The sequence below is a fragment of the Spermophilus citellus genome (assembly GCF_964194105.1).
Source record: "Spermophilus citellus genome assembly, chromosome: 15".
NCBI classification, from domain to species: domain Eukaryota; kingdom Metazoa; phylum Chordata; class Mammalia; order Rodentia; family Sciuridae; genus Spermophilus; species Spermophilus citellus.
In genome coordinates this window covers 68,974,303-68,999,921 of record NC_138195.1, presented here as the reverse complement: position 1 = coordinate 68,999,921, position 25,619 = coordinate 68,974,303, and the positions used below count along the sequence as shown (strand labels likewise).

The window sequence follows — 25,619 nt, the reverse complement described above, 5'->3', positions numbered from 1 at the left end:
AGATATGCCTTTCTATGAGACAGGAAGCAAGAATCCTCGCTTGGTCCAGTTCCATGTGTGTAGGTCGGGAAAGGGGTCATACATAAGGGAGGGAGGTAGAGAATCAAGGAGATAGGATTTCATCGAGACTCAACCAGGATATAAGCTAGTTAATTTTGGCATAGAGGTTGGTCAGCAAACAGGTTCATCATCAAGAGACTCCTTATTACAGTGGGAGAAAAATAACTCCTGAGTGGGGCTCTTACCGCCCACTATTTAGCCACACTATGACTCTTTTCTTTTCTTTCCTTTTGGTACCAGGGATTGAATCCAGGGGCACTTAACCACTGAGTTACATCCTAGCCCTTTTGTTATATCTTATATAGAGATGGGGTCTCACTGAGTTGCTTAGAGCCTTGCTAAGATGCTAAGGCTGGCTTTGAACTTGGCATCCTACTGCTTTAGCCTCCTGAGCCAGTGGGATTAAAGGCATGTACCACCACACCTGGCCACACTACAATGCTTGAGTGGATTTCTTTCTTTTTTAAAAAAATTGTATATGTATTTTTAGTTGTTGATGGGCCTTTATTTATTTATTTATATGCAGTGCTGAGAATTGAACCCAGTGCCTCACACATGCTAGGCAAGCGCTTTACCACTGAGCCACAACCCCAGCCCCTTGAACAGATCTTTTATAGTATTTTTTTCCCCAGAACTGAACTTGAACCCAGGACATCACACATGCAAGACAAGCATTCTACCACTGAGCTACATCCCCAGCCCCCGCCCCCTTTTTAGAAATTGACAGTCATTTATCAATTATATTACAAAGATTTTTGTTGAAAAAGACCTATTTTTCTCCAGAATTAAAAGAATTCAGTAAAGAAAAGTAAAGGATTAAAAAGAAAATTCTACAAAAATGGAGAAATAATTATTTTTATTTTTAGACAGGGTCTGTCTAAATTACCAAGGCTAACCTCCAATTTTTGATCCTCCTGCTTCAGTTTCCTGAGTAGCTAGGATTAGAGACATGTACCACCATACCCATAAAAAACTTTGTTTTTTAAAAGAAATATTTGTTCAGCCTACAACTCAGTTTCCAAATAATACCCTACCCTTAGTGACAGCATAGGCCCAAATATAACCATCCCCAAAGCATTATGTACTTGAGTGCAAAAAGTGTAAACTCCTCCCTCTCCTGACTTCTTCTTAAGTTTAGTAGACCTCCTGGGTATTTGTAGGGGCAAGACTGAGTAAAATAAGCTGGTATGAATTTGCTTAGAGGACCAGGCAGTGTCCACTGCTGTCCTGCCTCTTATGTTCTGGAACAGCCCTGAAGGTTTCAGATTTCCAAGAGTGTATATCTAAAGAAATTCATTACAGATATAGCTGTTGCTGTGTGGGCTCTTAGTTCCTGTTTTCCAGTTCTTGTGAGAAGAGGGAAACAAGTCAGAAGGAATATAGTAGGCAGAATGCTTGAACAGATCGTTTTAAGGAAGTCAGGAAGCAATGAGAATGCCAGCCCCTTTCTCTTCTGACCCTTACTGCCCATTCCCTAGCCACTTTGCCAGGCTGCCTACCTGATTGTGTGGTATTAGACTCTGTGAGTCTTTTGTTTCAGCAAGGAGGCAGTGTTGAGTCAATTCTAAGTGTTAAATTTAGCCATGACCTAGAAGGCATTTTGTTTATTTCAAGATTGGTATTTTACTTAAGGGGACAGACTTAAGAGCTCAAGACAGAACAGTACTAAACTTAATCTCTAAAATCCTTTCATTCCTGAGGAAAAGAGTTGGAGACTTGGATCCCATATGATATATAGGATTCTCTCCTTGTCCCTACCCATCCTCAGTTACTGTCCTTTCTAAAATTCAGAGTGGATATTATGGGGACATGAAAAAAAAAAAAAAACCCACTTCATATGACACTTTGTCCCTATCAGCATTGGCTTGATTATGGAGCTGATTACTATGTCAATAAGTTTTATTTAGTCTTAGCACAACTGATAATATTTAGGCAAGCTAGGCTTGTTTTTCTTGCTGGGAATGACGCAGAGAGTGACCAGGATATTGTTGGCCAATACTGTGAAGATCATACTTATAAATCAAATTCTGGGAGGGCAAGGTTGTGGAACACCCCTCTCAGCAGTTGCCCTCTGCCTCTGCCTTTGGAGGCACCAAAAGTTCATTATCATTTGACCTTCAGTGCTACCTTGCAATCTGTGGAGGAAACTGTTATTAATGAAACACCGAGGGCAGTTACCTTTAGAACCAGAGGCAAAGTTTCCAAAAAAGAAGTAGATGATACAAAAGGTCAGCAGGTGTTACACTAAGTACTTTGGCTTATATTTTGAATGGAAAATTCATTTTAAGATTTGTCATATTATCTGATGATTAGAGTCTATAACATTTTCTTCAGAGACAACAAGAGAACTAACTCCAGCATTTGTTGTTAGTAAGTACAAGAAACGGAGGGGGGACTTATACAGGTTAAATCCCTGGCCAAAAAGCATCTACATGGGGTGAGGCAGATGTGCAATAACAATAGTTAACATTTGTAGGGTGCTTATTATATGCAACTAAACACTTAATGTGTATTAACTCACATAATTCCCACAACAACCCTGAGGAAAATATTATTATTTCCACTTCACACAGCTGGAACAAAGAGGTTAAATAACTTGCCTAAACTTGCTTTAGTTAGTAAGAGATAACCAGAATGCAAACTCAAGTAGTCTGGCTCTGGAGCCAGGTTCCTCACCATAAGGATATTTCCTAAAATTGTAATATGGCCAACAAAGCACAGAAGCACAGGAAAACAATTTTGACTAGAATGAGGGTTAAGGGGAGGCTTGACATTTGGTGTTGGTCTTCAAGGTCACACAATAGGTGCAGAAGGAGACTGGCGTGGAAAGACTCTCAGGGAAAGGAATAGCCTGACAAAATGACAGCAATATCTGGCCCAGTGCATGAGTGGGAAGACAGCTGCGGAGGGAGGGTTTTTTTGGAAACATTTTTTTTTAGTTGTAGATGGACACTGCTGAGGATGGAACCCAGTGCCTCGCGTGTGCTAGGCAAGCCCGCTGCCGCTGAGCCAGGACTCCAGCCCCTTCCTTAGGGTTCCTGAAGGTCCCTTGAGGACCAAGACCCTCTTTGTAAGGAACTGCGGAGCAAAATTCTCAAACTAGAAGAGCGGTAGAAAGGGATTCGTGATCATCGCCCATTTTTAGAAAGATCTTCCTGTCAGCAACCAAGGCAGGGAGCACATCCACATTTCTTTCTGGGGGAAACACCCGGCGGGGACGGTCAAGGTCGCCCGCGTGGCCTCCCGAGCTGCACGTCTAGGCTGTAGACGCCCATCCCATGTACAAACGCCGGGGATTTGGCTGCCAGCCCGGCCCGGTCGGGTCAGGAACTTGCGCGCAGCCAGGCCTGGCAGTGACACCATCTCCTCAGCGGGAACAGAAGGACCCGTCCTTCGGAATTCCCGCTGGCCACCTCCCCCTCGTCTTCTGGTCCTGGAAGGTCAAGGAGGATGCCCCGTGGGGACTCCGGCCGCTGGGTTCCTCCTCTCAGCCCCCAAGGAATAAAAGCCTCAGTGATTGGAACACGCTCTGCCAATCAACCCTAGTCTCCCCCCCCTTCTCCGTCAGCGTAAATAGCATTGGTTGCATCATTACCGGCCTCCAATAAGATTCTCTTCTTGGATTGGCTAATAGCATCCCCTCCTTCCTCTCTGGTTTAGTCAGGAGCTTGTGATTGGTTATTCGCGTTGCCAAGCTCCGGACGCGGCTCGACTATTGGAGGCCGGGAGCCCGCCTCCGCCAGCTAGTGAAGGTGAGCGTCTCCTCCAGTCGCTGAACCGAGCCCCAACCGAGCAGCTAGCTCCAGGTTCCCTGTCAAGGCTCTCCGCAGATTCCTGCTCTGTATCCATGGCGCCTCCGTCAGTCTTTGCCGAGGTTCCGCAGGCCCAGCCCGTCCTTGTCTTTAAGCTCACGGCTGACTTCCGGGAGGATCCAGACCCCCGCAAGGTCAACTTGGGAGTAGGAGGTAAGGATGCTGTGCCCTGGAATGTGAGCAGCGTGGGAGCGGACCCAACCCCGGCCTGGAGTCTAAGGCCCGGCTGGACACTGCCTGGAGAGGGGCACCCTGGAGAGGAGGCAGGATCACAGAGTTTCGTTCAACTTGCCCATTTTACAGATGGGGATATGGAGGCCCTGGAAATGGGAGATGTGTTCAAGGTCACTCAAAATAGGTATAGTAGCCAGAACACAAATGCATTCTTTCTGATTCCCCATCCTGTGTTCTTTATACTACATCAAAGGATTGTAAAGAGAGGGAGGAAAATAGGCTTGGAAAATAGGGGGTGGAAATAAGCTTCGTAGGCTTGGGGTCCTAGTAGCTGGGGAGTGTGTAAAAGAGAACTGTTAGCCTTAGGGAGCTTTGATCTGGTAAATATTTGAGTGATCACCAAGTGTTGAATATACCCTATTAAACTTTGTGGGGGAAGACTGAGGCTTGGTTTTGTTTTCAAGGATTTCAAAATCAGCAAGTGTTGCACATCAGAGATCTGAAATGCTTCTGAGATGTGTTAATACTGCCTGGAGGGATCTAGGAAGATGGTTCTGACCCTCACAGATGTGGTAGGAATGGGTAGATACGGTGGAGTAGATCTTACTTTCCACATATCCTTGTCTTCATTTCTTTTTTCTTTTTGTTTTTAATTAGTGTATTATAGTTATACATAGCCATGTTCATACACACAACGTAATTTGATCATTCTTATTCCCAAGTACCTTTCCTTCCCTTGTCTTCATTTTTTTATTGTATTTCTTGGGCCTTGAACAACTCAGAGCATTGGCCTCAGTTTACCCATCTGTCAAGAAAAATATTTGTATTTCAAAGCCTCTGAAATTCCTTTTAACTCTAACCTTTTCTGGTGAATTTGTTATTCCAATCATTCTCATTTGTATGTTTGAAGTGCCACAGACACTTTCTTGATTTTTTTTTTTTTTGCCACATAAAAAAGGCCAGCCAGGAATATGAAAATGAGTAGGCTGATGTCCCAGGGGAGGAAATAGGCTTAGAATAAGAGGATTAGAAATTTTGGAAATAAAAATTGAAATTATTTTGTAGTATAGGGTGACAAGAGGGATATTCAGAATTGTGCTTCCCATAGACAATATTTGTGTCTGTACAGAGTGCTTGTTTAAAAACGAAACAAACAACAACAAAACTCCAAAGAGCAAAAGCTTCACCAAGGAGTAAAGGAGGAGGGGTGAGGGTAGAAAAATCATTAAAAAGTAATGGTTTTTTGAAGTTGGGTGGTAGGCACATGGCATACATGAATATTCTCTCAACTTTTGTATATGTTTGAAACCTTTCATAATAAAGCATTTTTTAAAAAGTCAATACTGCATTGTCTGCCCATAGAAGGAATGTGATGTTTTTAGCAGACCTCAGACTGGGAGAAATAGTACAAGATTGTTTCAAATTAAATTTGAATGGGTACCATTCAAGCTTTTAATCCTGAACCTACCAGTATTTCTTTATTGATTAGTATCAATCTAAATATGTTTTTTTTAAAATCTCTGATTTTATTATCTTAATCTCCTTTGAACAATCTTACAGTTTTCCCCCCCTTTCCACATTTTTTTACTAGTGCATTATAGTTTTACATAATGATGGGATTCATTTACATATTTGTACATGCACACACTATAACAATATCATTTGGTCACAATCACTCTCCGTACTTTCCCTCTCCCTCCCCTCTTCCCACCCTCCTCCCTTTCTTCTGTTGATCTCCCTTTGATTTTCATGAGATTCCCCACCCCTTCCCACCTTTCTTTTTCCTCTCTAGCTTCCATACATGAGAGAAAGCATATGACCCTTGACCTTTTTACAGGGTTTTTGTGAAGATTAAATGTGTTTAAAGTATTTAGAACCATGTCTGGCACAGAAGTAAAGGTTATATAAATGTTCACTATTGTTGTTTTGGCATTTCTTTGAATGCATCTTATAAAAGATGTTGTAAATATTTTCAGCACAAGAATTGAAAAATGAAATATGACATTGGTTCAGAAATAAACTGCTTATGCAGAGAAAAAGCTCCCAGTTCAGCCAGAAGTGATTGGCTTGGAATCCACCTTTAGCTCAGATGGCCACCTCATCTATTATTTTCCAGGAACCCAGGAACTGTGAACAAATGAGTAATGCATGTGATCTCATTTAATGCTCATAGCAAACCTGGAAGGTTGTTTATAACCATTACTCCTTTTTTTTTTTTTTTACATTTAAAAAAATTTATTTATTTATTTTAATTAGGTATATATGAAAGCAGAATGCATTTTGATTCATTGTTCACAATTGCAGCACAACTTTTCCTTTCTCTGGTCGTACACAATGAAGCGTTGCACCATATGTGCAGTCACAGTGTACTGAGGGTAATGATGTCCATCTCATTCTGCCATCTTCTTACCATTTACTCTTTAGAAGTAAGGAAGCTGAAGCCTAGAAAGAAAAAAGATTTTCCTGAGGTCATGTGACCACTAAGTAGAAGAGCTGGAATTCCAGCCAGGTCTCTTAGGCCCAGTCCTCTATTTAGGTTCCTTTAGATGGTCTGGGGACAGCCAGTGGACTATAGTGGGAAAAGCCAGGAGACCTAGGCCCAGCTCTGTGGTTCAGTGACATGACCTTGGGAGGATTATTTAACATCCTTCCAATTCAGTCTGTAAAATGAGAAGCCAGAAGTGAATGAGCTGTCTCTAAAATTTTACTCTCAAGATTCAACTCTACCATAAATCTACTCCAAGATCCACTGACACATTCTGTGACTGTACTGTAAGATGTTAATTTTGGTGACCTCATCAGTTAGTTGAGAAGGAAATGAATGAGGTTAGGTGTGAAATTTGATATGTAAATGAAAGATGTTATATCTAAATGTTTTTAATTGTTACTGTGAACCATCTTTTTATGAATGGTAGGTGCTCAGATAAGGATCTAATTGAAATAGAGTAGAATAAAGTTCTCTTTCCAGCTTTGGTATGTCCCAGCTTTACTTACACACATCCCCAAGAATATCCTTTTTGAAGGAAATGTAATTAATTGCTGACTTTGGGAAAGATGCTCCCCATCCTCCAAGTTAAGATGAAACCTAACGAAGGTTATTTAGCTGAGGTTCTAGAAATGTTGGGCATTTTTGATAAAGTACAACTATAATCTCATTAGCTAGTTCCTATTTGCAGATGGTTTCCCCAGGGAGTTTCTTCTTGCTGTGATGAGTTCAGTAGTTTCCTTATACTTAAACAGAGCAGAGTATCATATTTTCCACCGTAGCACAAGGCTTTCTTTCTGAGTGGATCATTTTAGTGCTTTGCAAAACTGAAGACTGAAGTAGCTTTAAGGGTAGGGAGACAAGGATCTAACCTGATGTTGCAGCCTGCAGCAGAAAATTTCTTCGAAGACTCTAGTCCATTTTTTTCATGTAAATTTAGCTTCCTTTTGGCCCAGATAAACTGTGTTTGCTTTAATAGTTGTTGTTTTCAGTGTGGTTGTCTTAGTATCTTCAAATAAAATTGTTGGAAAGATGTACTTCAAACAAAATTGCTGGAAAGAGGTACTATCTCAGGTGTTTCTGAGGATCCCTGGTCCCTTCCTAGGGGTCTTGGAGGTGTACTTGCATAGGCTCTTGGGTGGGGATGGGTGAGGGAAGTGGAGAACTTGGGAGGAGGATGAGGGTGGTAGTTGGATCATTTAGTTTTCTGTGTTCTTCTTTTCTTTCCTTCTGCAAAACAAGACTGCCAGGCCCACGTGAAAGCTGTGTGAAACCTCTGAAAGGCCAGGAAGAAGGGCATTAGTGCATGGAGCAGGGAAGAATGTTGATAAGAAATTCCTGATACAGTTCCCTGGGGCTGCTTGCTTCATCTCTTGCTCTTAAAAAAAAAAAAAAAAAAAAAGTTCTTGTATGCCTTCTTGCTTCTTGGATACTATTGCAGTCTAATTTTTATTATCCTTATGATCTTGGGAAAATTAATTTTTTTGCCAAATAGATATTTTTGGGGTATTTTAAGAATTAAATGAGGGGCTGGGGATGTGGCTCAAGCGGTAGTGCGCTCGCCTGGCATGTGTGCGGCCAGGGTTGGATCCTCAGCACCACATACCAACAAAGATGTTGTGTCCGCCGAGAACTAAAAAATAAATATTAAAAATTCTCTCTCTCTCTCTCTCTCTCTCTCTCTCTCTCTCTCATCTCTCACTCTCTCTTTTAAAAAAAAAAAAGAATTAAATGAGAGTCAAGAAATGTAAAGTATTAGTACCATGCCTAGTCTGTAGAAAGTAATTCGGAATTCCTTGTTCTATTACTGTGGCTTCAGCCATGTCAGTGTCTATAATGATGGTATCTTCCCATCCCAGCCCTTTTCTCTGAATGACCTTCATCTTTTCTTTTTATTCCCCTGTGTTCTGTGTTCTAGATCTTCATTAACTCTATCACCACTATCTACTTGTTATCCAAACTACCTGGGGACTTTGGAACCATTAGCAACCCTTTCCCCAGTTCCACATTTATTTGTTTGGTCATCGGGTTCTGATTTTTCTACCTCATAAGTCTGTTTTGAATATCTTCCCTTCTTTTTGTTCCCTTCTGCCTCTACCTTAATTCAAGACTTCATGATTCCCCTTCTGGATTGTTGCAGGAGCCTTCTGACTTAGCTACCTGCCTCTGTCCTCTTCAGTTTGCTTTCTGTGGTGTCACTGAAGTGATCCTGTCAAAATAGACAGCTGTTCACATCACAGTCTTGCTTCACTGCCTTTAGTGGTTTCCCCATGGATAGAGAAGTTCCTTAGAAGTGACTCCTTGAGCCACTCCCTGCTGTTCCTCCATGGATACTACTTCCAAGCCATGAAAATGCACAACCTCAAAAACCCTGTGTTCTCCAAGCCTCTGGGACCTTGCACAGGTGTTCCCTCTGTCGGGAATACCCCTCTTCCTTTGCCTGTCTTTTAATCTGTCATCTTTCATACCTCATCCTCTGTAAAATCATCGCTGACCCTTCAAAGAAGAATTAAAGACTTAATGTACTGTGCTTCTTGGAAGGCAGACAGTACCTTATTTTATCTTTTCCATCTCTGTGTAGCTTTTCCTGATGTGTCTGGCTTATGGTAGATTTAGTAATTCTTTGTCAAGTGAATGAGTAAAGGAAAGGAAGAATGAGAAATGCATGGGTTCAACAGGAACGAACCTCCCAGGAGAGGAAAAATAGTGATTATTGATAATATAATACAGGTGTTGGACCTCCCTGCTCCAATCACCCCAGAGGAATCTGTGATTCTGCCTCCCTAGGGCAGTTAGGTGAGGTGGGCAGTTAGGTAAGGCATTGGGAACACATCTAGAACTGAACCTGGGAGGAACTGGGCAATGACAAAGGATGGGGAGGACTGAATTGGCCAACTTGTCTGTTGTCACGGTACAGAACCAATGCCTTTCCCCTCATCCCCACCCTCAGATGGTATTAGAGTTTTCTTGAGGATTTCACAGAGTATACAGTAGTGCTGAGAACAGCAGTACTATGGTCTTTTCTTCCTCTTTCATATTTATTTAGAATATATTATTTATGAATACTATTACCAAAACATATAGCATAATTGTATTACATAATGTATAAACAACCAAACACAGACCCTAATCATAATAGAACTGGTTTTTCTATGAACATTTAAAATTTTGTACATCAAAATAATATCCTTTCTAGGTAGTCCAGATGTGCAGCTATTGCTAAAGATTTCTGGAAATTCTCTTTTGGAATGGCCTTTGAAGCAGTAAGACTCTCACGAGAAACCATCTCTTCATTATATCAGGCAGTTTGTTCACCCACCCTCTATGCTGGAGATAATGCAAGTTTCACTTCCAGAAATTAAATCAAGGTTCAAAGAATGATTTGGCACTACTGAGGATGTTGCCAGTATTGAGATGCTGCCTCTAAAAGCAATTCCACCAAAGAGCACCCAGAATACTTTGAACAGTGGTAACATTGTATTCAGATAGGGCGATCTGCTTCAGGGACAGCTGTTACTCGAAGTAGTTGTTTTGGTATGGATTTAAAGAAACCAGCTCAAATCCTACCTGGTAAAGGAGACTATTGGAACTTGTGGCAAGGGAGTTAGTTTGGTGGTTTGAGGGTAAATATGAATGGTAGGACAGTATTGTGAATTAGATTCATCAACCCAGGGACTGACTTTGGTTGTTTAGTGGTGTGTCAGTCTGGAGCTCTGCCCATGTTTTTATTGGTAGCTTGATATATTTCCCAGAGTTGCAGATGTCACGTTTCTGGAGGGTAGATTAGCTGAGAGAAGACAGACACAAGATTAAAATGATCCCACAAGGTCTTTCATGTGTTGTATACCTTCTGACCTCAGTGGTAAAGTGTTCTTGGTTTCAATGTCCTGTGCTGAAAAAACATTTATATAGTTATATATTATGTTTCAGTTTTCCAAATACTACACCTTCCATGTAGGTGCAGTATTGTTGGAGACATATACATCCAAGCAGAGAGGCAAATGATCTCTCAGGAATTCTACTCAGTCCATTTGCTTGAGTGCAAGGCTAGAACAGCTGCCTCCTAAAGCTATAATCCCAGCACATCCATAGAATAGTGTAGGGTCAAAATCAGTGGATAGGATAACTCAAAGTGCCCTAAAAATACTTTCATTGTGGAGGAAATGTTTAGACATTTCCTATAAAGTAAGATTAAATATTGTGAAATAGATAAGTTTAGATCAATGGAAGGGTGAGGCAGATGATGTGGATAAACAGTCAAAATGGTAAACACTGGCTGCTGTCAAAATGCAGAGAGGGGACAAAGATGTGTTTGAGTGGGTCCTTGGGTGATTGTGTAACCGGTTATCAAACTCCAGTCCAGAGCATTTGTTCACTGTCCATCCTGTTTCTGCTTTTTTGAGACAAGAGGAAGAGATAGGCCTTCTCCCACCCTGTCTTTCTCCATGTTTAGGTTTGAAGGTGCAGAGTTCTTGTGAAGAATACTTTCCTGAAACTCTTTTAGGGATATGAAGAAGGAAGAAGATTGCCGGGCCAGTGTCTGTAGAGACCATAGTGCACTCTCAACAGGAACAGCATTTCCAAGACATTTTTTGCAAAGTGCTTTTTCCCTTCCACTTTCTCACTTGATCAGGCTCTGTGTTGTCCCAGTTTAGTTCAGCATTCTACTTTTTGGAAGACACACATTTCCAAGACTTGTAAGTTCTGTAAGGAGAACCACCATGATTGTCTTTCCATTTGCCCAGCACCTAGCCCAGGGCTTGGCCCAAAGCAGGTACTCAGCAAGTGAAGGTGCTTTACTTCAGTTTTGGTCACTCTTCTGACTGGAAGGTGCTGAATTCTGTTCACAGTTTTAGATTCTGACTTGAGTGAAGCCTGAAACTCCTCTGTCTGTATCTCTTTTCTGTGCTCAGCTTATCGCACAGATGATTGCCAGCCCTGGGTTTTGCCAGTAGTGAGGAAAGTGGAACAGAAGATCGCTAATGACAGTAGCCTCAACCACGAGTATCTGCCCATCCTGGGCCTGGCAGAGTTCCGGACCTGTGCTTCTCGTCTTGTCCTTGGAGATGACAGTCCAGCTCTCCAGGAGAAGCGGGTGAGTTTGGTTTGAGGATATATTTTCTCTTGAGAAATCATGAAAGTGAGAAGAGGTTGAAATTTTAATTTGTTGTAAAGTATTAGGTATTATGCCTAGTGAGCTGTCAATAAGTGTCTAAATAGTGTGAGTTCAGAAACCTGAGGGTGCAGATAACTTGGCCATATCCAAAGCACAGTTTTTTAGTTGTACAATTTTCTTCCAGTTGATCATCAGATTTCAGCTGCCAGGTTTGAGCCAGTCAATGGAGGTGCCAAGCAAAGGAAATTTAATGAAATCCTAAGAGACTGGAGTTCTAGACCCCCAACTCTGCCACTGTTTTTGGCTACAGGAATATCATTTACCTCCTGGTCCCTACATCTATATGTTAGAAAAAGATTTATGGCTCATGGTCTCATAAGGAGTACTTGAATAGGGGATCATTTAAAGGGCTTTTCCTGAAAGTATATGCAGAATTTTTTTCTATGTACTTATTTCTGGGGAGTAGGTTTACAAGCTTTTTTATAAGATTTTCAAAAGATATCTGTGGTTTCTAAAAGTTTAAGAACCACTAGTCTAGATGCTGTTTGAAGTCCCTGCCAGTTCTAATATTCCTTAATACTTCTAGTCTTGATCTCAGCATATCTCATTTAAGGGTTTATGTATATAACTAGGGACAAATGGAATGAGAACATGTTTGGAACCAGACACAGCAAAATAGGCTGTATGTAGCAGGAAGTGGTATGGGATAGGTACTTGGTGTTGTAAGAAGCCAAGGGGAGAAGGAGACCCTTGAGGACCGCAGGTGGTTCTTGAACTGAGCCTTGGAGAATGTGTGAACATGGCTAGGACACCCACTCTCAACTCTGTCATTTAGTAACACCTGGAGAGTTTGTAACATGGACCCCGGGGACCTCACACCAAGGCAGTTAAATCAGAATCTTGGAGGGTACCACATTCTACCTTTCTGTTTCTATTTCCTCTTTCCCTGCCCTCTATGGAAATATTTTTTTAAGTTCCCCAGGTAATTCCAATTTGAGAACTACAAAATACAGAGAAGGGGAAAACTGAGGGGTACTCCTCGAGACCGGGGAGTCCAGGGATAGAGGTGGATGATAATCAAGTCTAGGTTGTAAAGAGACCTGCCTGATTAGAACTGGGAACCTGCTGGACAGACAAGGCAGGCCGATTTTGGCAGCCAGGGCAGGGGAAGCTGACTGAAGGTTTGAACAGAGAAATCACCCAATGAAAGTGTTGTTTGAAAAAGATAAGCCTGGCTGAATGGTGGGAAAGGGAAGAGATCAGGTTTTTGCAATAGTCCAGTTAGGCGTGGTGCAATTTAAACCAGCTGCCCTTGTTGTCCTCCTGGGCCATGTTGCAGTCCATTGTGCAGTTCATGCATTGAAGGGACCACATCTTGGAGGCCTTTGAGGTATTCTTCACATGTTGCTTACAGCAGGTTTTTTCTTTTGTGTATCATGTTCCCCAGATGCTCTGCTAAGTGGAGAGGTAGGATAAAATAAAGGCTCTGGTGGAGAAACTGGAACTCAGGTCAGTGATTAGGCAAGTTACTAACTTAATTAGGGTTTTGAATGGATTAGTGTGCAAGACTGTCACTTATCTCGAGGAACTGAAGACATGTGGGTAGAAATGTTAGAGATTAGGTGTCACATGGGGAAGTTGCTCTGAAAAATCCAGTGTTTCCTGAGAGAGGAGAGAGAGAGACAGAGAGAGAGATTGGAAAGTTGTAATGAAGTTGGAAGGTGGGGAACTTTGGTAACTGGGGACCTGTCTTCCCAGATACTAGATAAATTAGTTGGAATTAAGTTGTTGACAAATGAAAACAGATTCCATGTTGGGGAACTGCTTGCTTTAAGACTGTGCATTTCATACATAGTAACTATGTTGGCAGAGGCTTGTTTCTCTGCTCATTGATTCCTATTTTGACCTCTTCACATTATAAGACTTGGGGCTATTGCTTGTGTCCTTGACCTGGCAACCCAGCCCTCCTTCGAAGTCCTATTCATCCTGTGCAGCGCTTTTTGATCATAGGATGTCAGTCTTCACCAGTATTCACACTGGATGCCAGTGAATATCTGAAGATCTTTGGACTGATTTAGGATACTCTGTATCTCCTTCTCCCAGGCACCAATTGCTCCTGAGCTCTGAGCCTTTCTTCTTTCCCTGGAAGTCCTTACTATTCTGAAACTACTTAGTTCAGCCCTCCAACATCTCATGTAGATCCGTCTATCAGCCTCCTCATTGATCTTCCTGTCTTTAGTCTCCTTCTCATTTTAGTATATTCTGCAAACTGCAGATAAGTGATCTTCCTTAGAAGAAAAGCTAATCGTGACACACGCCCTTTCTCCTGTAGTGGCTCTCCCATTTCCTGCAGGGTAGAATCCAGACTTTGAACTTGGCAGTGAATTTAATCAATAGTCTTTATCCTGTTCTTCCAGTTGCTTACTCCTCATCCCCACCTGTCATTCTAAGTGCCTTGCTGTTTTTCAGACCCACCCAGCCTTGTCATGACTTAGAGCCTTGTCATGATTAGAGTCTTATCATGACTTAGAGCCTTTGCCTGGCTTAGATTCCCCCTGCTCCAGATTCCCTCTCTCACTTCTCCAACTCCCTAGGCCCCATTTCCAAGTTCTTTAAGACCTGATCAAGGGTCAACTCTATGTTGAATCCTTAACTTTCTCAGGCAGGGCCAGTTGTGTGTGTCCTCTGAGTTATTCCAGCTTGGAAATAACAGTACTTACCATGTATAATTATTATAATAATGTATAGTTTTATAAGACTTTCTCTCCCACAAGACCATAACTTCCCCCCAGGGTGAGGATAATGGCTTGCTCATTTACCTGGCAGGTCTTCAGCATCTGGCTCCTATCCTGGGATCTTCCGAGATTCCTGGATGTTTGGATTCATCATTCTATTGTTTAGTAAATGCTTGCCACAAGAGCCGGGCTCTCTGCTAGATTCTATAGTGAGCCTAGTAGAGATCAACACACAGAATCCCCTGTTCCTGCTCTTAGTTTTATGGAGACAGGCTATAAACACAACACAACAAAGTGATCTATTATATTAAAATGAAAATGCTATTAAGAGAATCAGGATTGGGATATGTGGGAATAAGAGTGGATTCAGTTTTAACTATGGTGGTTCAGGATAGAAATACAAATGATATTTGAGCCAAAACTTGGAGAGGAGGCATAAATGAAAGAATAAATGAACCAGAAGACAAACAATAATGATGTCTTCCCTTAGATCATTCTTCTCAAGGTTTTAACATTACCAGGTCCTTTATCCATTTTGAGGAGACCTATTTTCTAGATTCCTCACTGCTTCTTATACTTTCCCATTTTCAGACTTTGGGATCTAGATGAAGTTTCCATTCTTCATCTCTCACCTAGTCATTTTCAGGTTCTGAAGTTTTGGAGCCATTGTAGGTAGCCATTGTAGGGCTCATGGGCCATAAATCCTTGTCATGTAATGACAGGCCAGTCTCTTGCTTTGACTATTGCTTCTGGGAGACCTGGGCCTTGCTGTGGTTCCATTCCAGTCTTTTCCACATCACCTTTTTTCAGCTAGGTGAGCACATGTTTATGTAGTACCATATACCAGAAACTGCCACAGGCACCCAGATGAACACAGTATAGTCTTGGCCATGATTAACTCCGGTCAACTCCCACAGTGAAGTCATAACATCAGCAAATTGTGATTCAGAAAAGGTTCTAGAGTCCAGCAGTTCTGTACTGTGTGTAGTAAACACAAAGTCCTGCCTTAGCTGGCTTCACACCAGGAAATCTGACTGGATTTCCCTTGTTCTGGATACCCCTCTTTAGCCATTCAGTTCCAGTGGAGAAGTCTGGACTTATTTACTTTGATATTAATGATTTTAGGACTTTGTTGGGCTCTAGACTAATTTGTCAAAATTAGTTCCTAGAATGACCAAATTGCTGCATTACTGATCCCAAACTTGTTTCTGTTAATTGCTGACATTTAGAGCAACTTGTATTTTGCTGAAACTATCCAGTGTTTAATACATTTTTAGGGAATGAGAATTTTTTTGAGAATTTGATATTTCATATGTCATATAGTTATAAATGTCAAGGAGTAATACATGTTAGTGGAGTATCTGTTTCAAGCACTTTTTCAATCTTGTCTACTGACTTTCTGGCTTTTAATGAATTTACTTTCTGGATTAGGCAGAAGGTGGGGTTAAACATAAGGAGCCAGGTCTCTCACTTTTTTCCTTTGTCAACTTTTGACATCAATGTTAGGTTTTCAAAAAGACTTGAGAAGCTTCTCTAGGAAGATTTTTAAAAACCTTTTTATTATATAAAAATTCAAATTTTTTTCTTGTGAAAGTAAGAAAAACAGTGTAATAAACAAATCCCATGTGTCTCTCACCTAGCTTCGACGTCATTTGTATGCATCATTCTTGTATAAGACTGACCCACTGTCAAAGCTGGATTATTTTACAGCAAGTTCCAGAATGAATGGTTTTAAAAATTACTGTAAACTTTTACAAATAATACTTGCACATATTCTTCTCATTAAAAAGAAAAATTTATAGATTTGACTACTCTTCCTACATCCTAGACCCCTAGTTTCCCCTATTAGAAGATTGGTATGTACCCCTCTTATTTAAACGTTTTCATAGGATCTTTTCCTTTCTCCTTATTCTCAGATACATTAGGTAACATGTCATTTATAACATTTGTCTACTGAGAGAATTATCCTGAAGACGAGAATTTTAAAGGGGCAGAATTAAAAGATAGATAGGCAGAATGACATACACAGGACATAGTGACCAGATGTGGGGGGCGGGTGGGAAGACCTGGATTTATTCTCAGTCCTGCCACTCACCACCTGTGTATCCTTTGGTAAACCATTTCTTTGGATCAGTCCTTATGTTTAAATGGGATATAGAATATACAGGGTATGTGAGGATTAAATGTAAATGCCTGCAAAAACATTTAATAATGGTAAAACAGGGCTTTTATTATTGTCCATATTAGGTCACTTTTAAGATGAGAGAAGCTAAAGAGAGGAAAGTAGCATTCACATAGGGCCTTTGTTTTGTTAGAACATATCTCTATGGATTCATAAGCCTGAGTTCTAGACATGAGAGGGAGTACTACAGACTATGTCAGTGGCAGCTAGAAACACTGTTTTACAGGCTTCTGCTGGAGGGAAATCTTGATCTTGAAATGGGTGCTGAAGACATGGGGTTTGCCATCCAAGGCACGCAGTAGCATGGCTTAAGTCTGCCCTTAACCTCTGTGTTCAGAAGGGAAGCTCCCTCCTAGAGTCAGACCTCTGTGTAAAAGACATGGTCCTTCTGCTCAGTAGCTGGTGCCTTTGCGCAAGGTGTTCCATCTCTTTTAGCCTCAAATTTCCTTATTTGCAAACACAGGCAAATAAAAGGACCTTCAAATAGTAGTTATGAGATTTTGTTTTATCTGCCCCCACCTCCCATTCGGGGGATTTGACCCAGGGCCTCACACATGCTAGGTGGTTGCTCTACCACTGTGCTACATTCCCAGCCCCCTGTTGTGAGGTTTTGATGAGACAATATAATTAAAGGATTAATTTAATTATAAGTGCTTATCATTACCTTATTTTGCTAATATTATTTGACCTCACCATTATCTGCTTTTTTTTTCAGGTGGGAGGTGTCCAGTCTTTGGGGGGAACAGGTGCACTTCGAATTGGAGCTGATTTCTTAGCTCGATGGTACAATGGAACGAACAACAAGGATACACCTGTCTATGTATCGTCCCCAACCTGGGGTGAGTCTTTTAGTTGTGGTTAAGAGGAGAAGCTGAGAAGCCAGAGAGAATTATCCTCCTGATGTTCACTGGTTACAGAGAAATCATAATCCAGCCCTGGAATAGCTGACTTGGGAGTAGTTGAGCAGTGGATTATGATAGGACTTGAGAAACCTGGAAAGCTCAAATTCAGATTAGGGACACTTTTTCCCAAGACTCTTGGTAGACTTGTATTTTAATCTATGTTGAAACTTCCCAGAGGAGGCATAAAATACAGATGTAAATGATATAAGTTTGGCATTCATGTAACTGGTTGAACTTGTTCTTGTTTACAATCATTTATGTCTTAATGCCTACTCTCCATGATGCCAAGTGAGCATGAGCCTGGGAGGGCTCTGGAAGCTGATTTGTATTTTTTCTAATTATGTCTCCTAGTGTTTGTGAAAGCACTTAACATTTTACCCCTTTGCCTGCAGAGAACCATAATGCTGTATTTTCTGCTGCTGGTTTTAAAGACATTCGATCTTATCACTACTGGGATGCAGAGAAGAGAGGACTTGACCTCCAGGGTTTCCTGAATGATCTAGAGGTGGGTGATTTAGAACAAAAATTAAAGAAAATTCTTGGTATCAGGTATAGTGGGGAAAATCTTTGGATGGAATGATAAGTGAGAATCTGAGGCATTGTCCCCAAACCAGATAGTAGATTCTAAAAGAGCATGTAAGAGAGGGATTGCTCAAAAGAAAACCATGCATAGGGATATGATTGCCTTTTGCTCTTCATTGCTGTGTCTCCTGATGTCACTGCTAGTGCCAAAGCTGATGTAGCTTCCTTTTCCTCAGAATGCTCCCGAGTTCTCCATCTTTGTCCTCCATGCCTGTGCACACAACCCAACTGGGACTGACCCAACTCCAGAGCAGTGGAAGCAGATCGCTTCCGTTATGAAGGTAAACTCCTCCTGCAGAGCATCTCTTTTAAAAAAAAAAAAAGCATATATAATTGAATGTATTCAAAAGCAAAATCTGTTTACTGAAGAATTTGGAAAATGGAGAAAATTTCAAAGAAGATGATAAATATTAACTGTAAATTCTATTACTCAAAAAAAGGTAGTATTAATGTTTTTGTAGTGGAATGCCAGACTTTGTGTGTGTTTTAAAGGTGGGATCATTTGCCTGTAATGTTTTGTAACACACTTTGTTTTTCACTTGAAATTCTATATTTATATTCCATTTAATGTTTTTGCAGCATTATTTTTCATGGATATGTTGTCTTAGGGATTGGGTAAATGGGTCCATTTAAGGGATGGACATTTAGTTTCATTTCAGATTTCTTGGTCTTATGAATAATAATGTAATAAAACTTCTTTTTATTTATTTGAGATAACTTTCTAAATTGGAATTTCTAGCTCAAAGTGTGTATGTTCTCCATTAATGTGCTTATAGAATGCTTATTGAGGAACTGTTAGGTAGCTGGGTACCATGGGGATATAGTAGTGAACAAAACAGAAATGTTTCCAGCTGTCAAAAAGCACGTAGCCTACCTGAGGAGACTGATTAGTTCTAGGGCAGCTTCAATACTGTGAGATGCTGGGTTAATGGGGTAAAGAACCCAAATTCTGGGCATTGTATGGAGGTGGTACTGGTGGTGGCGGAGTCTTCCTGAAGAAGTGGTTTCCATGTGAGTCTTGGGAGGAGAAGAGTTAACAAGGCATTGATAGGTAGGGGCTTGCAGGAGCAGAGGGCAGACCATGGTCAGAAACCCGAGGCAGAGATCATGGCCTATTTAAGGAAGTGACCATTCTTGTTATGGTCTAAAGTCCTGGGGACGTAGGGGAGCACAAGTGATGCAGCTGGAGAGTAAGTTAGGCCTTTCCCCGTGCTGAAGGCTTGGACTTCATTCTGAGGCCAGCAGTGAGCCACTAAGATCTGCGATGTCGGGGAGTACTGTGAATGCCCATCATTGTCTTAAGTCACCCTGACTATACAGCAGGGAATGGATCAGAGGGAGGCAACATTAGATGGGCCAAAGAGCATTAGGAAGCTACTGTCACAATCCAGGTAAAAGATGGTGACCTGAACGTAGGTGGCAGTAGGGATAATGAGATGCAAAAGGTCCTTGAGCTCTCAAGAAGCAGGATGGAGTGGACTTGGGGTGTGGTTGGATGTGGGGTCGAGCTGCAGAGGTCAGAGTCAAGAAACACCTTGGTCTCTGATTTGGACATTTTGCGGGAGGGAAATGGTGTCCACTCAGAGAGCGCAGCTAACAGTAGGAGCAGGTTCAGCGTTGAGAGCTCTTTGAGGCAATAAGGGTGCTTAAGGTAGAGACTAGTCTGCTTGTTTCATCCTGAGTACCTGTTAGCGTAGCCCTGAGGTTGATGCAGCCCTGGGGATGCTGAGCCTTACTTAACCCCAGGAATTCATGGAGAAGAATCTATTAACATAGGAGAGTACCTCCACACCTCAAAAATAAGCCTTGTTTACAAAGCTGCATCTTAACATTTCAGAATGGTATACTGTTAAAAAGTGAAGTTTATTGAAATCGTGATGTTTATTGGTTGGTGTTTAGCTGAACAGAGGAACAGATATAAAACAATGGGGGTTGAGTGCATATAGACAATAAATAGGAGAAAGGTTAAGGGTCAGAAATTCCTTCCAGGCACCAGTTGAGAAAGGAAGGCCCGTGTCTGAGGTTGGTTCCAGAAGGATTTCCTGCCTTGACTTGCTTTCCTTCCTCGCAGCGCCGGTTTCTGTTCCCCTTCTTTGACTCAGCCTATCAGGGCTTTGCATCTGGAGATCTAGAGAAAGACGCCTGGGCCATTCGCTATTTTGTGTCTGAAGGCTTCGAGCTCTTCTGTGCCCAGTCCTTCTCCAAGAACTTCGGGCTCTACAGTGAGTGCTCTCCAGCGTTGTAGTCCTACTTCCCCTTCCTGCCCCCAACAGCAGCCAAGCCTGATTCTCGCCCACTCTCTCTTTAGATGAGCGAGTGGGTAATCTGACCGTGGTTGGAAAAGAATCTGAGAGCATCCTGCGAGTGCTTTCCCAGATGGAGAAGATTGTGCGGATTACATGGTCCAATCCCCCTGCTCAGGGAGCACGAATTGTGGCCTCTACCCTTTCTAACCCTGAACTCTTTAAAGAATGGTAAGGGGCTCAAAGCCTGATGGGCAAGGGTGGAAGGCAGAAATTAACTGTCTTGTTACATCTAACTAGGTCTCTTCCTTTTAGGTTGGCAGAGCCAGGATGCAATTACCTCTTTGAATCTCAGATATTTTGTAAAGTAGGGCTTATCCCTATTCACACGTGTGCAACACAACATCTGCAGCAGAGGAGGAGGAGGCATTCAATAAATGGCAGTTTCCCCACTTCTCTGCCACCCTGTCTTCTCCTTAAAGTTGGAAAACACAGGATAGAATTCCTGATTGGATAAAATACCAAACTTCAGGAAGTCTGCCAATTTGGGGGTTCCTCATTCTTATCTGTAATTCGCATATACAGTCATTCCCCCCTCTTAGCCTAGTGGATGCTTGCAACCACAGATAGCACCAAACCCTGTCTGTGCTGTTTTTCCTGACATACATGCCTGTGATTTAGTCTAATTTATAAATTAGGCATAGTGAAGGATTAATGATAATAACTAATAATAAAATAAAACAATTAAAACAATGGTAATAAAAGTTTTTTACAACTTATGAATTAGTTCTAGAATGTCACATTTAATAGTTTCAGACTGTTATTGACCATGGATAACAATCCCTGGATGGGGAGTGGAGAGGCCTCTGTACTTTATCTTATTTTAAAGCAGAGTTATTTTTTGTAGACCAAATCTGCAATCTCTACTTAATTAGGTCTGATAAACTATCTTATTCTAAATATATCAGCATCTCACTGAAGGCTGAGTTGAAACATTAGTGGCATTACAGCCGTGTACTTATGTCTAACACTAGACTCCATCAGTATATACAGTCCTTGCCTTCTGCATGCTAAGTCTATCACTCTGGTCTGCTTATTTGCCCATCCAGGGCAAACATACTATATTAGGCAGGTTGTGATACCACTTTCTGCTTATAGCTTAAATTACAGTTTTTTAACCTTTGTGTTTTCATGTACTATCTCCCCTTGATTGATGTTTATATCACTGTCTACACTTCAGGACAGGCAATGTGAAGACAATGGCTGACCGGATTCTGACCATGCGATCTGAACTCAGGGCCCGATTAGAAGCCCTCAAGACTCCTGGGACCTGGACTCACATCACTGAGCAGATTGGCATGTTCAGCTTCACTGGGTTGAACCGTAAGTGGTGCCTACTGCTTGGAGCATGCATGTGTGCATGTAGATGCAGCACTCCTCTTAGTTACCAGTCAGGAACTCACCTCTGTTAGCTGTTACCCAATTGGTCTGTCAGTGCTTTGGGCCAGGACAAGTTAGGTTTCCTCAGTGTGTCTCACCATCTCCTGAATCCCTTGGGACTCAGAAGAGCATTGTTGTGGTCTGTTGTACTGATCCATAACCAAGATATTTTCATTACTGTGGGCTGAGAAGAGGCTCAGAGCCAGCTGGGAAGTAATAGGACTTATAGCTTAGAGACTTGCTTTATGAAAGGTTTCTTATAAATCTTCAGGTAATTTTTGGCTTTACCTTAATCCTAAGTATAAATATTACATATAATTATTCATCCTTCTGTTACTGTAACAAATACTGAGACAGTCAGTTTATGAAGAGAAGAAGTTTATTTTAGCTCACAGCTTTGGGGGTTTCAGTCTGTGGTCAGTTGGCCCTGTTGCTTTCAGGCCTGTGGTAAGACAGCACATCATGGCGGGAAATGTGGTGGAGAAAAACCACTTACCTCATAACCAGGATTTGAAAGAGACAAAGGAAGAGACCAGGGTCCCTTCAAGTCCTCTTCAAGGCCATGTCTCCAGTGTCCAGAAGACTTCCCACTATTTCCTACTTCTTAAAATTTCTACCATCTCCCAACAATGCCAAGCTGCGGACTAAACTTTGACCATATGGGCCTTTGGGAGACATTCTGGATCCAAACTATAGCATTCAGGGGCCTAACTTCTTAACAGGTCTTTCCTGACCGCCAGGCATTTTCTCAAGAGGTTTATAAGCTGGGGGCTATGGTATGCACCTCTGGTCCCAGCTACTCAGGAAGCTGAGGTGGGTGTAACACTTGAGTCCACAAGTTTTGAGACTAACCTGGGCAACATAGTGAGATCCCACATCAAAGAAAAAAAAAAAAAAGAAGTAAGAAAGTTGTCTTTTTATTTCATAAATAAATAAGAATTTAGATTATAAATAGTTGAAATTAATAGCTGATTGCAAATCTTGTAGGTAAACATGCATGATTTTGATCAGCCATCAGTAGGGCATATCAGTGAGCAGCAGTTCCTTCTGAGGATTCATGTATTTAATTAAGTGATACTGAGTACCTACTGGTCAAGCCACCAGTTGAATGATGCAGATGTGGCCACTTACTGGTGTCCTGGGGACTGTACAAGGGATGTGCACTGGTTTGGGCTAGAGGTGGAACATCAGAGGTGCCAGGAGGTATGATAGCAAGTGGCAGTTTGAAACAGGCTCAGAAAAAGCCAAAGGAAATAAATATAAATTAGAGAGGTGGTAAGAGATTATATTGTAGACCCCTCAGAATACTTTGGGTAAAATAAGGCTATTCAAGAAAGTAAAAGGAATAAATTAATTGTATGTGTCCCTGGGACTGTGGAATTTAGAATTAGTTCACTAGAATAAGAAAAGCCATCTTTAAATAATTGTAAAAATATCAAGTGTAATAGAAATGGTCTTTAGTAGTAATATTCTAAAAGTTCACATGATGGGGATGTCTCCACACAAAACAGCCTTGTCCTCCTGCTGTCCAGGATTGGAAACTAGTTTTGTCATGAATTGAGAGGTGATGAGAATAGACCTGTGCTGATAACATTGAAGTTAAATGGTTGGCACTTCTTGACATCATTTGTCCTTTTACAAAAACAGCATTTTCCCCCTCCTTCTCTTCCCAATCTTTTATTAGGAAAACATACAGAAAAATTGGAGGACTTATATAGTGAGTCCCCATGTGTCCACCCCAGTTTCTGCAGTTCTCATGGTATACTTCCTCTGTTACCCTTCACCTGTCAGAACAGGGCTTTGCACCTAGTCTGTGGATGTACTTTAGGAGATCTGTGAAGCCCCTCGAACTACAGTATCCAAATTGCATGTGTGGATATTGGCTATTTTTTGGAGGGGGAAAGAGCTTATTACTATTTATCAACTTCTCACATTTTTATTAAGAAGAAGAAGAAAACAAACAAACCAGGATGGGAGGAGCCCTGTAACAACACCTGCCTCCAGGGCTCTGGTTTTATAAATAGGGGTAAGCTTGTGGCTCTCTTGGCCCTGAGGTTTGGCTTTATCTCCTTGGATGACTATCATTCACACGGTTAAAGTCAGTCGGATGACTTCTGAAGCTTGCTTTGTTTGTTCGTTTGGAGGGGCATGTGGCAACACTGAGTCCAGAGTCCATGATTCCTCTTCTACAGAGAGGCAGTGGAGAGCCCAGACTCAGCCTTAAAGTCACACATCCACACTTACCAGCTGCCTTGAGAAGAACATTTAACTTCTCTGTGCCTCATCTATAAAATGGGGATGACAAAGTTATCAGAGTTGAAGTGCCTAGAAACTGCCTAGCACATAGTATTTGCCCTTTTGATTATATTATGATTTTATTATTATTACCCTCTTCACTCAGATTGGTGGTGTCTTCAATGTGTTAATTAGGCAAAATGGCTAGGGTTTCTATCATGGATCTGCAATAAAGGAAAACCATTCTAAGGCATCATAGCATCAAGGCGGTCCCTTCCTATTTCACACATGTGGCATTTCTACAAAATGGAACCCCCTTCTGCATCTGAGAGGAAGGGCTGAGAAATGAGGAGCTGGGGGTGCCAGAGGTGTAGCTTTCCGGCTTATTGGTTCCTTCACACAGCATTTATCAAGTACCCAATGCATGGTGCCTTGTCTAACATACTGTAAAAATGAAATGTCAAAGAGAAGTTGCTGCTAGGTGCCCAGGAGCAGCCAGCAGGTTGGGGAAGTGGTAAAGGGAGCACCGTATAACCAGTTTTTCACGTCAGCGGAGTATTTTTAAGTCTGGTGGTTGTTTTAGTTTATGGGGGCTTGGTGGATGTTTGGTGGTGTAGTTCTAGGTTAAAATGCCATCAGTAGTAATCATGTTGAACTTTCTGGGGACTAGGAAGTCAACTAATAGGAGTGCTTTCCAGAATCTGGCAAGTATATTTTTGTTTGTGATTTGGACAGAATAGCTCCTTTTGTCTTGCTTCTTTATGTTAAGAGCAAAGAAGGAAAATTGTCCTATAGTTACCGAACCTACACTGGGTAATGATCCCTATGACTCTGATTCTGTCTTCTTTTGGTTCTCAACAGCCAAGCAGGTTGAGTATCTAATCAACGAGAAGCACATTTATCTACTGCCAAGTGGTCGGATCAACATGTGCGGCTTAACCACCAAAAATATAGATTATGTGGCTACCTCCATCCATGAAGCAGTTACCAAAATCCAGTGAAGAAACACCATCCAGTCCACACCACCAAAGCTGCTATGTCACGTGTGTTCCCTGCCTGCGCAAACCTAGTTGTACATATCATGGATTAGAGATGACTGAAGAACTGAAAGGTTGCCCTGGTGAAGCCACCTCTATTTAAGTTGGCCCCACGTGAACAGAACATCCTTGAAAATAACTGGGGGCTTGAGATTAGAACCTTTTGAAGGCCAGAGAAAATTAAGGTTTTTATTTAAGAATAAATATTTTGACCATGAGACGTAGGTACCTTGCCCCCTTGCTAGAAGCGGGAGTGCTGTTTGTGTGCTTCTGCTGCGTGTTATCTGACTCTGAACAAAGTCTAGTCCCAAAAGAACATGTTGTCTGAAGGAGCCATGTGTGATTGATGGCTGTGGCATTAAAACTCATCATCTCCACCCTGTGTCTTGTCTCCCTGCTCCTTCTGCATGGTCGTGTTGCTAGTCTGCAACTAGTTCCGTAGGATGACTGTGGAAAGAAGTGTATTTACATCATGACACAGAAACACACTTGCGCTTAACTGAAAAAAGTTTCACGACACAGTATCAACCCTTGCCATGTGTAGTGTATTCTAAGATTTTTCTATTCTATTCAATTGTGTTCTGTTTCATTGGAAAAATAAAAATGCTGATCAAGA

The 25,619-nt window shown here is 41.6% G+C and overlaps 1 protein-coding gene and 1 pseudogene across 2 annotated transcripts in view; one reads left to right on the top strand and one right to left on the bottom strand.

The window, feature by feature from the left end:
- Window positions 1-3,909, bottom strand: part of LOC308634419 (large ribosomal subunit protein uL3-like) — a 6,324-nt pseudogene extending 2,415 nt beyond the window's left edge. Inside the window, exons 1-2 of the transcript in view lie at window positions 3,752-3,909; window positions 3,269-3,493 (exon numbers count right to left, since the gene is read on the bottom strand). The product of the transcript in view is annotated as a large ribosomal subunit protein uL3-like (transcript). The remainder of the gene's footprint in view (window positions 1-3,268; window positions 3,494-3,751) is intronic.
- On the top strand, window positions 3,802-25,619 carry GOT1 (glutamic-oxaloacetic transaminase 1). The gene is made up of 9 exons (XM_081267537.1): window positions 3,802-4,025; window positions 11,445-11,626; window positions 17,280-17,403; window positions 17,859-17,971; window positions 18,225-18,329; window positions 20,120-20,270; window positions 20,357-20,522; window positions 21,532-21,674; window positions 24,828-25,619. The coding sequence occupies exons 1-9, from the start codon at window positions 3,908-3,910 to the stop codon at window positions 24,965-24,967; spliced, it is 1,242 nt and encodes a 413-aa protein (XP_081123663.1). The 5' UTR covers window positions 3,802-3,907; the 3' UTR covers window positions 24,968-25,619.

What these genes read in the sequence shown, in the direction of transcription:
- GOT1 (XM_081267537.1), top strand. Translation starts at nt 3,908, where the DNA reads ATGGCGCCTCCGTCAGTCTTTGCCGAGGTTCCGCAGGCCCAGCCCGTC. An exon ending in AGATCGCTTCCGTTATGAAG is followed by an intron (nt 18,330 to 20,119) that starts GTAAACTCCTCC and finishes CCTTCCTCGCAG; the next exon opens with CGCCGGTTTCTGTTCCCCTT. An exon ending in CCTGAACTCTTTAAAGAATG is followed by an intron (nt 20,523 to 21,531) that starts GTAAGGGGCTCA and finishes TCTACACTTCAG; the next exon opens with GACAGGCAATGTGAAGACAA.